Source organism: Monomorium pharaonis, chromosome 8 (assembly GCF_013373865.1).
Source record: "Monomorium pharaonis isolate MP-MQ-018 chromosome 8, ASM1337386v2, whole genome shotgun sequence".
Classification (NCBI taxonomy): domain Eukaryota; kingdom Metazoa; phylum Arthropoda; class Insecta; order Hymenoptera; family Formicidae; genus Monomorium; species Monomorium pharaonis.
The window spans coordinates 10,898,280-10,912,364 of record NC_050474.1 but is presented as its reverse complement, the minus strand read 5'-3'; the positions used below and the strand labels follow the sequence as shown (position 1 = coordinate 10,912,364).

The 14,085-nt window shown below is 33.7% G+C and overlaps 1 protein-coding gene across 1 annotated transcript in view; it reads right to left on the bottom strand.

Annotated features, from left to right (window-relative positions):
• The window catches only part of LOC105831307 (monocarboxylate transporter 10), a 325,574-nt gene that overhangs the window by 240,458 nt on the left and 71,031 nt on the right, over positions 1-14,085 (bottom strand). Inside the window, exon 3 of the mRNA XM_036291331.1 lies at positions 5,230-5,381. Within this exon, the coding sequence (XP_036147224.1) occupies positions 5,230-5,381 (152 nt within the window). The remainder of the gene's footprint in view (positions 1-5,229; positions 5,382-14,085) is intronic.

Here is a 14,085-nt window from a genome sequence, read left to right as displayed (position 1 = left end):
GGCAATAATGACACGTGGGCAATAATGCCGTGGTCAATAATGACGTGGCCAATATTGACGTGGCCAATCAGGACCGTGGCCAATATTGACGTGGCCAAACGGGTGCCACTCGAAATCCTCCCTCTTGATTGCCGGTTCTCCGGCCCTCCTGTCTCGTTGCCAAGCTTTCGACATCTTCCTTAACTCTTCACCTATCCCTCACTCTTCTTCCATAAAACTTCTTGGCGTACATTTTGATTCCTCTTGGTCCTTCAAATCTCATATCATTTCTAAATGTCGATCCGCTTACTCTCGGCTGCGCCTCCGTTATCCCTTCCGTCACATCCTCTCGACTTCTCAAAAACTTGTCGTCTCCCAGTCCATGATTGTCTCCCTGTTCGACTATGCCGATCTTGTATACGTACCTGCTCTTATCTAATACTTATCTGAGCGTATTCAACTTGTCCAAAACTCTTGTCTTTGTTTTTCTTATAATATCCGCAAATTCGATCACCCTACTCCCCTCTTTGTTAGCTCAGGTTGGCTTAAAATGCGTCCTCGTTATATTCTCCACCTATGTTGTCTTGTCTTCTCTCTCCTCCGTACTAATTCACCTCCGTACCTTAGGCGTCTTCTTCAGCTCACTTCCAAACTCCACTCATTCTCCGCGCCTAACACTCGTCACCATTACCTTCTATCCTACCCCTCTCATCGCTCCTCCAAATTTCGTGCCTCCTTCTCGTACGCCGCAGTGTATTATTATAATCAACTTCCTTTGTCCATAAAATCTTCCTCCTCCCTCCTCTCTTTTCGTATGGAGGCTGTCCGTTTCATCTCATCCCTTCTCTTCTTCCTCAATTTTTAAGCTTGCTTTTTACTCAACGTATTAACTACACATGTAACCTTTACTCAGGGATTCTCGGCTGAGACAGACTTCTCTACACACAAACTTACAATACGTATAATGTTATATGACTCTCTTTGATATCTCTCATTATACTTTATTGTCACATATAGCTTCTTGCGCTCGACTATTGTTCACTATCGCATAAATGTATTTCTGGGAGGCTTCAAAGCAACATTCTTTGTTGTAGCCTTTCCTATTGCTAGTACACTTTCTGTAACTTTCTTTTTCTATTGTATTCTATCTGTTTGTACAATAAAGTCCTATTATTATTATTATTATTATTATTATTATTATTATTATTATTATTACAATATAATATATATTAATAATACTTTAAAGTACTGTTGTAGCCTGCACTACAACCATTGCGAAAGGCGTTGCGAAAGGCACCGTCTTTCAAAATGCACAGGAATTTGCCGTCCTCACAAAGTTCCAAATAACTTCCGTGAGCTTGTAAAACCCCGATACAAAACTGCCCGAAGGCAGTTCCGTATCGCCCTAGAAATAAGACCTTACTCAACGCAATATTACCGCGAAACTACCGCATTCCAATGATGACGCCTAGCCTCGCGGAAGCTACTAACGCTCGGTCACTGATCGGCAAATAAAAGCATACACGCTCAATGACCAAGCGGAGAGTGATAATATACGTAAGGAGAAAGATGTTATACGAGCGAGAGTTGCTTGTACGTGTCACGGCCAACAGCCGCTTATCGCCGAGCAAGTGAAGAACGACATACGATTAGCAGCAGCTAATGTGATAATCAAACAAATATAACGCAAGTATTAACCCGTAACCAAGCAAACTGTTTTTTTTTTTCATTTCAACCACCTTATCTCGAGCCGTTTCGCTTCTTTTGGGTTCCAACCCTTAAGATCGGCGCACCTGCTTGCCTCGCTTTTCCAAGGAAAAGCTCGCGTTAGTGACGCAGACTCAAGAAAAACTCACAACTTTTTATTAAAAATGTTTGCACAATTATGCATTATAATTAAAAAAGTCAAATACAGTACATATTAAAATAAAAGAAATTAAAGTACAACATTGTAAATATTAAGTTACCTTTTTTGGTAAAAATACATTACCTCTTTTGATAAAAAATTGATTTTTCTGCATTTTTTGAAAATCTCTCTCTCTCTCTCTGTCTCTCTCTCTCTCTCTCTCTCTCTCTCTCTCTCTCTCTCTCTCTCTCTCTCTTTCTCAAAAATATTATTCTATTAAAATTTCAAATCAAAATTTTTAAAATTAAAATTACAGCATACATAAATGCAATAGGCTAGTTGACACTCTGAGGTCGCTTATATGAACCTGATCATCATCCCTTATATATCGGTCCATTTTCTTTCATTATATTTTGTTTGTGTATATTTGAAGCGTAATTGCGTTTGTATAAACACAATGGTTGCCAATAATTCATAATGATAGAATCTATTAAATATATATTTATACATAGAGTTATTTTTATTTTAAAAATTACATTTGTTCCAAAAAATTTAAGGTAAACAATTAAAATAAGATAGTAAAATAATTTGTTTATTTAAAAAAATATAATTTAAAAAATTTTTGGACTCTTTTGAATTTAAAATTATAGAAACATTAGTAGAGGGCCAATAAGAGTTCGGCATGGTACTTGATATATGCAATTTTCTTGTTCTATTCCTACTTTATTTGTCGAGAATGTTTATCGAAACTATAATATAAACTATAAACGTTTCGGCAATTAGTTTTGGCCATCTTCAATGTTCCATCACATGAAATATAACTAATTTGCTGATAATACTAAGGAAAGTTCAATCAGAAAAAATTCATCTCCGTTGGAAGACTGTGTAAAATTACTGCCAACAAATCATCTGTTAGGATTCATGTTCAATTGTAAAAAAATGTTAAAAAACGTATTAAAAATTAAAGATTGAAAGTAAGCTAATCATCTCTCTTTCTCAAAAATATTATTCTATTAAAATTTTAAATCGAAATTTTCAAAATTAAAATTACAGCATACATAAATGCAATAAGCTCTCTACATCTCACCATCAAAATCACCAGCATTGCCTATTATAGTGTACGTAAAAATCGGATTCAATTTATGTGATAAAACTTATAAAATTGAATTTAACTTTTACATACATTTGTGAAAATGAATTTGAATGCAGATAATATTTTCACAATTATTGTTGAAAGCGTTTAAATAACATCATGAAAATATAGAAGTAGATCAGTTATCATTCGTAATAGGTAATGTCTCATAAATACCATAAACATGCTCGAAAAATAAAGTAAGAATAGAACAAAAAGATTGTATATCAAATACTACGCCGAACTCTTATTGATTCTCTACTAATGTTCTTCAATTTTAAATTTGTTTAATATTGTTTCAACGTTTCAACAATATTAATAATTAGCAAAGTCAATGGTATAATTTAAAAGTCACCAGTAATCATTTACAATAAATGAGACTATTTTTCAAGACGACACAACTGGAATATTTTATTGAAACAATAACAGTTACGACGTTTCGACCTCTTGGTTTATCCAGAAATTCCAGATTCTATACTGCATTGTTTAAGTTTAGGTGAGAAATTCAGTCTACCGATAAACCAATCTGATAAAAATGACCATGAAATATGTGTTCGAAACCGTAAAAAACGTAAAAAGCAATTAATATATAAGTTTCCCAACAACTCTGTTAACGATATCAGAACTGCGTTTGCTGGTTCTCTATATTCATTTCTCAATAAAAAGAAACACTTGCCATACATTGACAGATATTTAATTAACAAGTTTAAGAAATGCAAAGAATTCCTTAGAAAGAACGATGATTTCCTTATCACTAAAGCGGATAAAAGGCAGGTCACCGTAGTGATGGATAAAAAAAACTACATGAACGAAATCATTACTTGATGACGACGCTACATACCGAAAACTGAAAAAAGATCCTCTCAACTAACTTACGACTAAAATAAATCGTTTAATTAAATCCTGAGTTGACAACGAGATTATCGACATACAAACTTATACTTTTCTAAATTGTACCAATGGTAACCTTCCCCATTGTTATGGACTTCCGAAGATCCATAAGACGGACTTAATAGACCATCATGTCAGGAATAGACTTAAAGTCTTAAAACACCGTAACAATAATTTACCTAACACTGTTACTGGTATAAAATTTGATTTTAAGAAATATATGATACTACCATATGTTAAGGGATGTAGTGAGCATGTCAGTCACATTCTAAACAGGTTCGGTCTAAATACTGTCTATACGGTTCCAAAAAAACTTAATAGAATAATTATACGCGGTAAAGACAGTATTGACCACTTAAGAAAAACTAACATAGTGTATTGCATCAATTGTAAAGATTGTTCGGCGTCTTGGGCAAACTAAGCGGCATTTAGCAAACTAAAACGCATTAATGAACATATGAACAATATAAAAAAAAACATGAAAGCTGTCAATCCGTTGCTTACATCGATGTACCAATGATTACATTTTTAATTAGTCGACACCTACCGTACTACATAGCGAGAAACACACACATCATCAAAAAAGAAATCATAGAAATGTTTCTCATAAAAAAAGACGGCCAATACTTTAAACTTACAAAAAGACCGAAAATTTAAATCCAATTAACAACAGAGTCATTAGACATATATGAATGTTTGTCTTTTACTTGTACCTCGCTATTTATATTTTTGTCTATCGATCAGTCTGACAGTTACTGCTCACCAATAAAGACCTACATCGTTAATTTTAATATCCTTTGTATTATTATTTTTACAAATTAACACTTTTTGATATCATTATCTTTATTATTATTACATGACACGAATGTTTAATGTAACAACACGTAAGTTTGGTCGTTTTCTTTATTATTTATGTTTAATGTAACAACACAAAAAACAACATAATGTAACAACATAAAAAAATATATATAATACAGAAAAACGTCAAGATTTATGTGTAAAAATTGACGATGTAGGTCTTTACTGGTGAGCAGTAACTGTACTTTTTTTCTGTTATACAATTTAATTATAATCATTCAGTTATAATCATGATTCGCTGACACGAGTCACAAATTCATATGGGATTGTACATTACTTGAAAAGAACCAAAAACAGGGGCCGAAACGTCGTAACTGTTATTGTTTCAATAAAATTTGCCAGTTGCGTTGTCTTGAAAAATAGTCTTATTTATTAATAATTAGTAAAAAAATTAATATAGATTCAATGTCGGAAAAAACATTGACATTTAGTATTTAACATTGTTATGTGTCAGCAATGTTCTTTCAATATTCTGCGCTGTATGGAAACAATTGCATGCAGTATCTCTCTTGTCTTCTGTTACCTTGTCTGTCAGAAGCGAGGAGAGCAATAGGCCAACAGATGCAATCGCACCCCCGACAAATGTAGTTGTTTGGATACCGAATTTATCCGTTAGCATACCGGCAATCGGCGATAAAAAGAACGTAGTTCCAATAGTCAGCGAACCCACCAAAGCTGAAAAAATGTTAAACCATTATGAATTCTTGTGTCCGTTAACACAGCGCATTAAAATTTTTACAGAATAGATCTAAAGATTTCAGAAAAGCGATTGTTTCACATACAAAGAGAAGAGGACCCATTTTTTTCTTATTTGTTTCAATTTTTATAAAACTATCTACTAATTAATTCGTTATTTACTATTTTATTTCTTACTTCATATCTCAACATTTCTCAACATTTTATACTTTTTATATCTCAATTTCTAGTTAAACTTTCTATTCAAATTAAAATTGTGTTTAACCCTTTAACACTCAAATGCACAAGAATTTTTTTGTAAACTTTGACGGCTTAGATTTTGTATAAAACAAACTTTTCATCCAAAAGTACTTTTCTAGGCGTTTTGAGTGTGAATGTCGCCGAGAAAAATTGAAAAATAAGTCAAGAACATTGAGTTTTGAGCTTATTTTAAAAAAAAGTTACTTTTTTTTTAATTTTGTGTAAAATTTTCCTTAAAGTGAATTTCCTTTATTGTAACGGGTTTGAATGAGGATCGGAACTACATAAAGCGTGCACTTTTAGTTGTACTTAAAGACTATGCAGCGCAAATTTTTTTTAACATGGCGGATTTAATATAGCCACCTAAATATCAAAAATTTTGGAAATCCCCATTTTTTACGATTTCTTCTATTCAATCGTAATTCGAATTACTAATTCTCATTAACTTACAAGGAAAAGTCACAGTGTGATAATAACACAGACTCACAAAAAAGTACCCTGCGCCATAAGCCAAATCAGGTTATTCCCATGTATTTTGGCCCACTAAAAATCTGATGTCAGTTTTGCTCCACCACATCTCAATTTTTTCACTCTCAAAAAACATCTTTAAATAATCATAAAACAGAATGACTTTTACTCCTACAAACATTAAACTTTGTGAACCAATATAATTTTTACTAACCATTTCTAATTTTAGGACCCTCTAATAAATGTCTCATAATCTGATAACCCATGAGAGGCCTTCATTTGCGCACAATACAATTGGACACGTTGCAATTGCCCACCGTGCTACTAACACGAAACATTGCACACCGTTCAATTACGCACCGTTCAATTGCACACTGTCCAATTGGGAGCGTCCCAGATGCGCACAGTAATAAACGGACACCACCAATCGGATTGCTGGGTTGGTTAAGGTTAGGATCCGCCTTTGGGGCGGCTATCAGGACGGCAAAGGCCAGGCCTGGGAGGAGTTATTAGCCTCCCTAGAGCCGGATCCGTGGGGGCGCCCGTACAGAGCGGCCATGAGAAAACTCAGGCCACGTAGCATTAACGTGGATATCAAGTACTGTTTTATTGGGGCATTACCCCATAACCCCCCGTTCGATGCAAATGACGAGAAAAGTTCTAACATGATACTGTAACTTTGACATTACAACCATCTCCAGCATCCTCTGAAGCAGCAGGTTTTTTAATTTTTATTCGAGAATTAAAAATCTGAGGAGATTCTATTTGACAGAATAAAGCGACATCCTAGGAAATTTTCAATACGGGATGCCTTACTTTAAGAAATCAAGGAGTTCTTGATACAATGCATGCTGATGAACTAGCTGCATGACTTACAAGGGAACCTCGCAAACCCGAAAATTCTGATTTTAATGAAACTTGGCATAAATGTAGAGGGGGTAAATACATGAATTTAGAAATTACAAGTTGGTGCTTGTAAACGGTTTAAAGGGTTGAAACCACCTTTCAAAAATATATAAAAATGTTTCATACAAAAGTTTTACAGCATGAATACTTCTATTTAACTATTCTATTTATTTTTTCCCAAAAACATTTTTTGCAAAAAAAACAATTTGTTTTTGAAAAAAAATTTTTTTGAAAAAATAAATAGCATAATTAAATAGAGGTACTCATACTGTAAAACTTTTGTATAAAATATTTTTTATATTTTGTTTAGTTTACGAAATATATCGAGAAAAGGCAAAAACTCTAAATTTTTGAAGGGTTTCAACCCTTTAAACCGTTTATAAGCACCAACTTATAATTTCTAAATTCATGTATTTACCCCTTCTATATTTGTGCCAAGTTTCATTAAAATCAGAATTTTCGGATTCGCGAGGTTCCCTTGTTAGTTATAACAATGTAGAAAACTTTTTGGGTAATTACAAAAGTGAAGACTATAAAGATTTAGTAACTGATATGGTGAAAACCTTCCATGCATTAAGATGTTTAGTTAATCTCAAGCTACACTTTCTTCTCCATCCACATTACTTCTCACAGAATCTTGGAGATTACAGTGAAGAACAGAGAGAACAATTCCATTAAGACATTAAAAAAATGGAACGTCGTTACCAAGGGAGGTGGGACAAGAATATCTATCTCTGTTTTCTCGATCTGCATTGATAAATTAATTAAAAAAAACTTTTGTTGCTATAAGTTGAAAATGAAATAATAATAATATATTACAGTATAATAATACACAGTATAATAAATATAATAATATATTAAAATAGAATACGTTAGAACTTTTATTAAATATTTTCTGTTGTACTAACAAGGGAAGTTATCGAACACGAAAATTTAGAAAATTCCGACAAATTATATGCAAGCAGGGTAATGAAAACGCAAATTGTAAAATAATGCATTACTTATTAATTTTTTAATAAATAATTATTTCTTTACTCATTAATTATTAAAAAAATAATGCGTAATGAAAAAAATCGCATTACTTATTAAAAAAGTAATACGTAATGAAAAAAATCGTATTACTTATTAAAAAAGTAATGTGTAATGAAAAAAATCGCATTACTTATTGTTCAAGAATCATTTAATGTAATAATTTCACGACCGACCAGATGGCAGCATCCGCCGGGCACCACGGACAAGATCGGCGCACATCGCGCAAGCGCATGCCCGATCGGGTCGGCGAAGACGGGCTGCTTAGTTCGTGGTCGGTAGAGTTCTATGGCTACCGTACGTACGAACGCGTGAGATAGTGTATTTAGACAGCTTTATTGTGTTTTCTCATTCTGTGGACATTCGACGCTCTCATCGATAATCAACATAAGGGTCAGCTCATTAGTCAGTCGCATTCGTGAAAATCAAGTGCATCAACACCGCAGCTCAGACTCACCACGTGCAGCGCAAGCCGGCGCAGACCACACAGCTCAAGGGGCATCAGCATCACCAGGCCAGTGTTTGATTAATACAATTGACCCGTGCGAGTGAGAACAGTTCATTTCATAGTAAAAGACATTGTAAGCTCAATTCAGACTAAGCGCATGTAAATTTTCATATCTATAAACCTCACTTCTGTGATAGATCAGATTCGCTCTGATCACTGTGTGATATAATAATTAAACCATCTATATTTTACTCGTGAGCATTATTGCCGCTACGTCCTCTCACCCTGCTCCCATCCGTAGAGCTCCAGCGAATTATGTTGCGACATTTGCAGACACTTATTAAAAAAGCAATACGTAATAAAAAAATCGCATTACTTATTAAAAAAGTAATGCGTAATGAAAAAAAATTACATTGCTTATTAAAGAAATAATGTGTAATGAAAAAAATCGCATTACTTATTAAAAAAGTAATGCGTAATGAAAAAAATCGCATTACTCATTTCAAAAGTAATGCGTAATGAAAAAAATCGCATTACTTATTAAAAAAGTAATGCGTAATGAAAAAAATCGCATTACTTATTAAGAAAGTAATGCGTAATTAAGGATCTTCGCGTTAGTTATTGAAAAAATATTTTTTAATGAAACCGTAATGCATTACGCAGTTCGTTCCTAATAGGGAACTATTTTTCATTTTTGTTAACTTTCACTTTAAGGGGGTCGAAAAAAATCGGTTTTTTCCTTTCCATGTAAATATGTATCTTCAAAACTATGAAAGATAGAAAAAAATTTTTTTAACAAAAGTCGAACGGTTTTAAGAGTACTGTGTAAAGTTATAAAAAAAAATTTATTTGCTTTTGTTTAACAAAATACCTTCCCCTTCTTCCCTTTATTTTTAAAATTTTGTAATTTTTGTTTACACTAAATTAAAGGTTATTTTTTTTCGAATTCAACCATATATGATTAATTTATGTTTCAATAAATCATTTTCGAGAAATAATTATAAACGTTTCCGCATATACGCTATCCGTATATAGACTATTCGTATGCTATTCGTATAAGCACTCAATTCTTTACGATAAGGACGACAATACTACAATTTAAGAAAAATTACCTTGCAAAAAATATAGACTTTGTTTTTGCGGAATAACCACCAATAAGTAAGATATCAAAAAATTGTATCTAAAATAATTTTTTTTTAATTGTTAGCAGTTTTAATTATCAAAATAGTTTTGTAAAGCAATATTTGAATTATTTATATTATTATTAACATACATTTCAGATAGCTTTTAAGCCGATCAGTAATTATATATGAAAATTAAAACAAATTAATACTGATCAGTGACAGGTATAAATCATAACAATAAACGTTATTTATTATTTTATTATAATAATAACATTCATACATTTATTATTTCAGTGGATAATTTGGCAAATCAATAAACAAGATATTAAAACTCTACTTTAATATTAAATGACATAAAACTATATAATTGATAACCTTATCTAACTTTCTGATTTACATAATGCGGATATGTTTAACTATTTCGTAAATTACGGATTATAATTTGTACAATAATGATATTCTTCATAAAAATGTTTAAAACACAAATATTCGCCGCACCATGCACAGCGTATAAAAACGGCAATTCCACAAATATTACATTTCGGTATATGCTTTTCATTTTGTAGATAACAGAACTCTACAGGATTTTGAAATTTGCCAGAATGTATTTTTACATATCTACTTTTAAATCAAGCATATTGGAAAGATATTTGGATCTAAGCAAAGAAAGCTGATTATAGGTTAATGATTGCAATTTAATTATTTCGTTACGGGAGTGCAAATTGACATCTCTTGAAGAATTATATTATTTGAAAATTTTGTTCGCACAAAATTTTTCCAAATCCGGAATCCAAACACATTTAAAGGCTGAATGAGGCCCGTCGTCTTTTTTGGAATGGTTAAAAGTTATACCTCTTTGTCTTGTGGAATCAACTACTGTAGCTGACTCGGACAGTGTTCCGTCCAATCGAATCGAGTAGTAGCACGCTTTTACGACCAGTATTCGGTAAACCACTTCGATAAACCAATACACTTCGGTGAACCAAGTTTGAAACGTTTAGATGTAAGTTTTCCTGATTTTGAAGCTTGGATGTAAATATTAACTGGATGAAAAAGAGTTTCTTGCACTCTTGGACCAAATGTTCTTGTGGATTCTTTTAAAACCATGTACAGTGGTAAAAGCGTCCGCTTGCCGAAATAATCGGCATTATAGTGTAACTATGTGTCGTAGAAGATATCGATTGAAGCGTTGCTTAACTATTTTTGCACCTAATTGCGTTAATGTTCGTCCAGAATGTATTTCAAGGTTGAAGCCACTCTCATCTGCATTATAAACTTCTTCAACTCCGATGGTTGGGATGTTAGATCTTAGGTTTGAAACAAACGATTTTCCGATATCTTGTAGATTATTAATATTTTCAAGTATAAATCGCGTTCTAAATGTCGTTATTTTGTGGGAAACAATTCCATGCACATTCTTGATTTTCCAAATCCAATATTTACTTGCCTTAAATTCAGATAAATCTATTTGGCTTTTTGCTTCCAAAGCCCATGATCTTAAATTCATGTCATGAACAATAGATCTTTTTTCACGAGCTTCTTCGATTTTTTGCAGTACGTATACCGTAATAAATACAACTTTATCTGCATTTGTTTCACCTTTCTTTATACACACTTCCCACTTGTATAGTTGATGTATGGATTTAAACTTGCGAAAACGGTTTTGTACAGTAGTTAAAGGTCGACTTGCTTTTTTTCCGGTTTTCCAAAACTCCACAGCTTTTCTCTTATAATTATAATTAACCTTCCCACCTTCATCATGAACAATGCATTCTTCGGGTTCAAATCTGTCTTCTTTTTTTTCTGCAGGCGTAATATGCTCTACAACTGTGGTTCATGCGGTTCTGATAAATCGTCAAAATCAAGTACATAATCATGTTTAAATAATGATACCGATCGTACGTCTTGACATTTTTGTAGAATATTGCGAATTTTATTATGCACTTCAATTTCAAACGATTTTATAAGTGTCTGTGTTATACTTGCAACTTGAAACGTAGTCGCACATGTTTATTACATATGCGACATTCAACGTCATTTTGAAGAGAATTATATGAAGTAAGATATTGTATGAATCACAAAATCTTGGGAGAGGTTTAGTGACGCACAATACAATTGGACACGTTGCAATTGCCCACTGTGCTACTAGACACGAAACATTGCGCACCTTTCGATTGGACACCGTTTTATTGGATACAGTTTGATTGGACACAGTTCGATTAGACACCGTTCGATTGCGCACCGTTCGATTGCGTACCGTTCAATTGCGCACCGTTAAATTGCACACCGTTCAATCAAACGCTTATTAAATATTCATACATTATGGCTGCGTTTGCGATGTGTACATGAGTTAGCGACTTGGACGGCAGGGTGCGGGAGGCGGCTCCCTTGCATCCCCCCCCCCCGTGTGTGTGTGTGTGTGTGTGTGTATGCTTGCGTGCGTGCGTGCGTGCGTGCGTGCGTGCGTGCGTGTGTGTGTAAAGCATTCACTGCACCACATGGGTTTGCGACTTAAATGGTGTGCAATTGAACGGTGTGCAACTGAGCGGTGTGCAAATAAACGGTGTCCAAAAGCATAGTGTCCAAATGAACGGTATGCATATGATCGGTGTGCACCTTTCCGTGTGCAAATGATTGGTGTGCATCTTTCCGTGTGCAAATGATCGGTGCGCATTTCTTGGTGTGCAAATGAGTGGTGGGCAAGTGAACGATGTGCAAGTGAATGGTGTGCATATAACTGGTGTACATTTTTAATAAAATTTCTTTTGTGTCCAAATACACAATGTGCAAATGTACCGTGGTCATTTGAACCGTGCGCAAGATATCATGTCCAAAAGCACCGTGTCCAAGTGAATGCCAACCCAATTGAACGGTGCGCAATTGAACGGTGTGCAATTGAATAGTGTGCAATTGAACGATGTGCAATTGAACGGTGTGCAACTGAACACTGCGCAACTGAACGGTGCGCAATCGAACGTTGCTCAATCGAACGGTGTCCAATCTAACGGTGTCCAATCGAACAATGTCCAATTGAACGGTGTCCAATCAAACTGCGTCCAAACGAACTGTGCGCAATTGAACGGTGCGCAATTGAACGGTGTGCAATGTTTCGTATCTAATAGCACGGTGGGCAATTGCAACATATCCAATTGTACTGTGCGCAAATAAAGGCCTCTCCAAAGTCTTTACTAAAATAATTGATTGCCGCCGTAAGTAAAACCGAAAATAATATTTTCTCGAGCATATTTATATGAATCAAAAGACGCAATTACATATTATTTTATTTTTTGCAATAGTAGTTTAATTTATCACTTATAAAACATTAATCTTATCTCATTTTCGTGTAATAAATAAATAAGGTATTACATAAAATTCTGTTTTGATGTTAAATGATGCAAAATCACATGCGCCGATAATCTTGTTGACTTTTTTGATTGATATAAAGCGGATGTGTCGAGTTATTTTTGTAATAATATTTATTAAATAATTTTAAACGGCACGATAAATAAGATATGAGATGAAACTCTATTTTGATATTAAATGATGTGCAAAATCACATGTTGTGCCGATAATCTTATCAACCTTTTCGATTTATATATAAAGTGGATCCGATTTATATGTGTCTAATAGTTTCTAATAAACGGATAAACAAAAATTGTTTTTAATAAAAAAAAGTTAACGCGAGTGAGAGAAAGAACGCTAGATCTCTTTATCAAGGAACCAGAAAAGGTATTTTCTTTTAAAATTAAAATTATTGTTAACAAATTTTAATTTAATTGTTTTAAAAGATGAAACTACCAACTGACAATGAGGAAAGGACAGAGGAGTGGAAAATGGAAAACTACGGACCCATCGATGGAGTACGACCCACCGATTACCGGAGACATATTATATAAAATACTCTTAAGGAGTATTTGTGTAAAAATGCTGGAAAGATGTTGGACGGAAATTATATATCCTTGGCGCCGCCAGTGTATGAGGTGTTATCGTTTAGGAAGATTTTCAAGTGACCTTAAGAATATTGAATCTCACGCTTTCCGGAGTTATTTAACTGAAGACGAAGGATTCGAGACTGGTAGAATGCTTTTTATGCAACAAAGAACTCACGTAGTTGCGACAGGCCAAAGAGTCAAATTTATGTGGAAAAATTTATTTTATTAAAAGATAAAATTGTTGAGGAGATAGAGGATTTGAAAAGCATAAATATTTGGACCAATTTGTAGTTATGAGTAGACTAGTGTTAGTGCAATAAAAAAAATAAATTTTTAATTATAAGTTTTTTGTTGTTGATTAAATACATCTTTAACATAAAATAAATATGTTACTACCTTATAACATTGTTGTAAGCCGATTACAACTATATCTATTAAAATTGCGACACGCATCTTTCGAAAGACGTTGCAAGAAGCACCTCTTTCGAAAGACGCACAAGAATCCGCCGCGCTCACGGAAGTCCCGAGTAACTTCC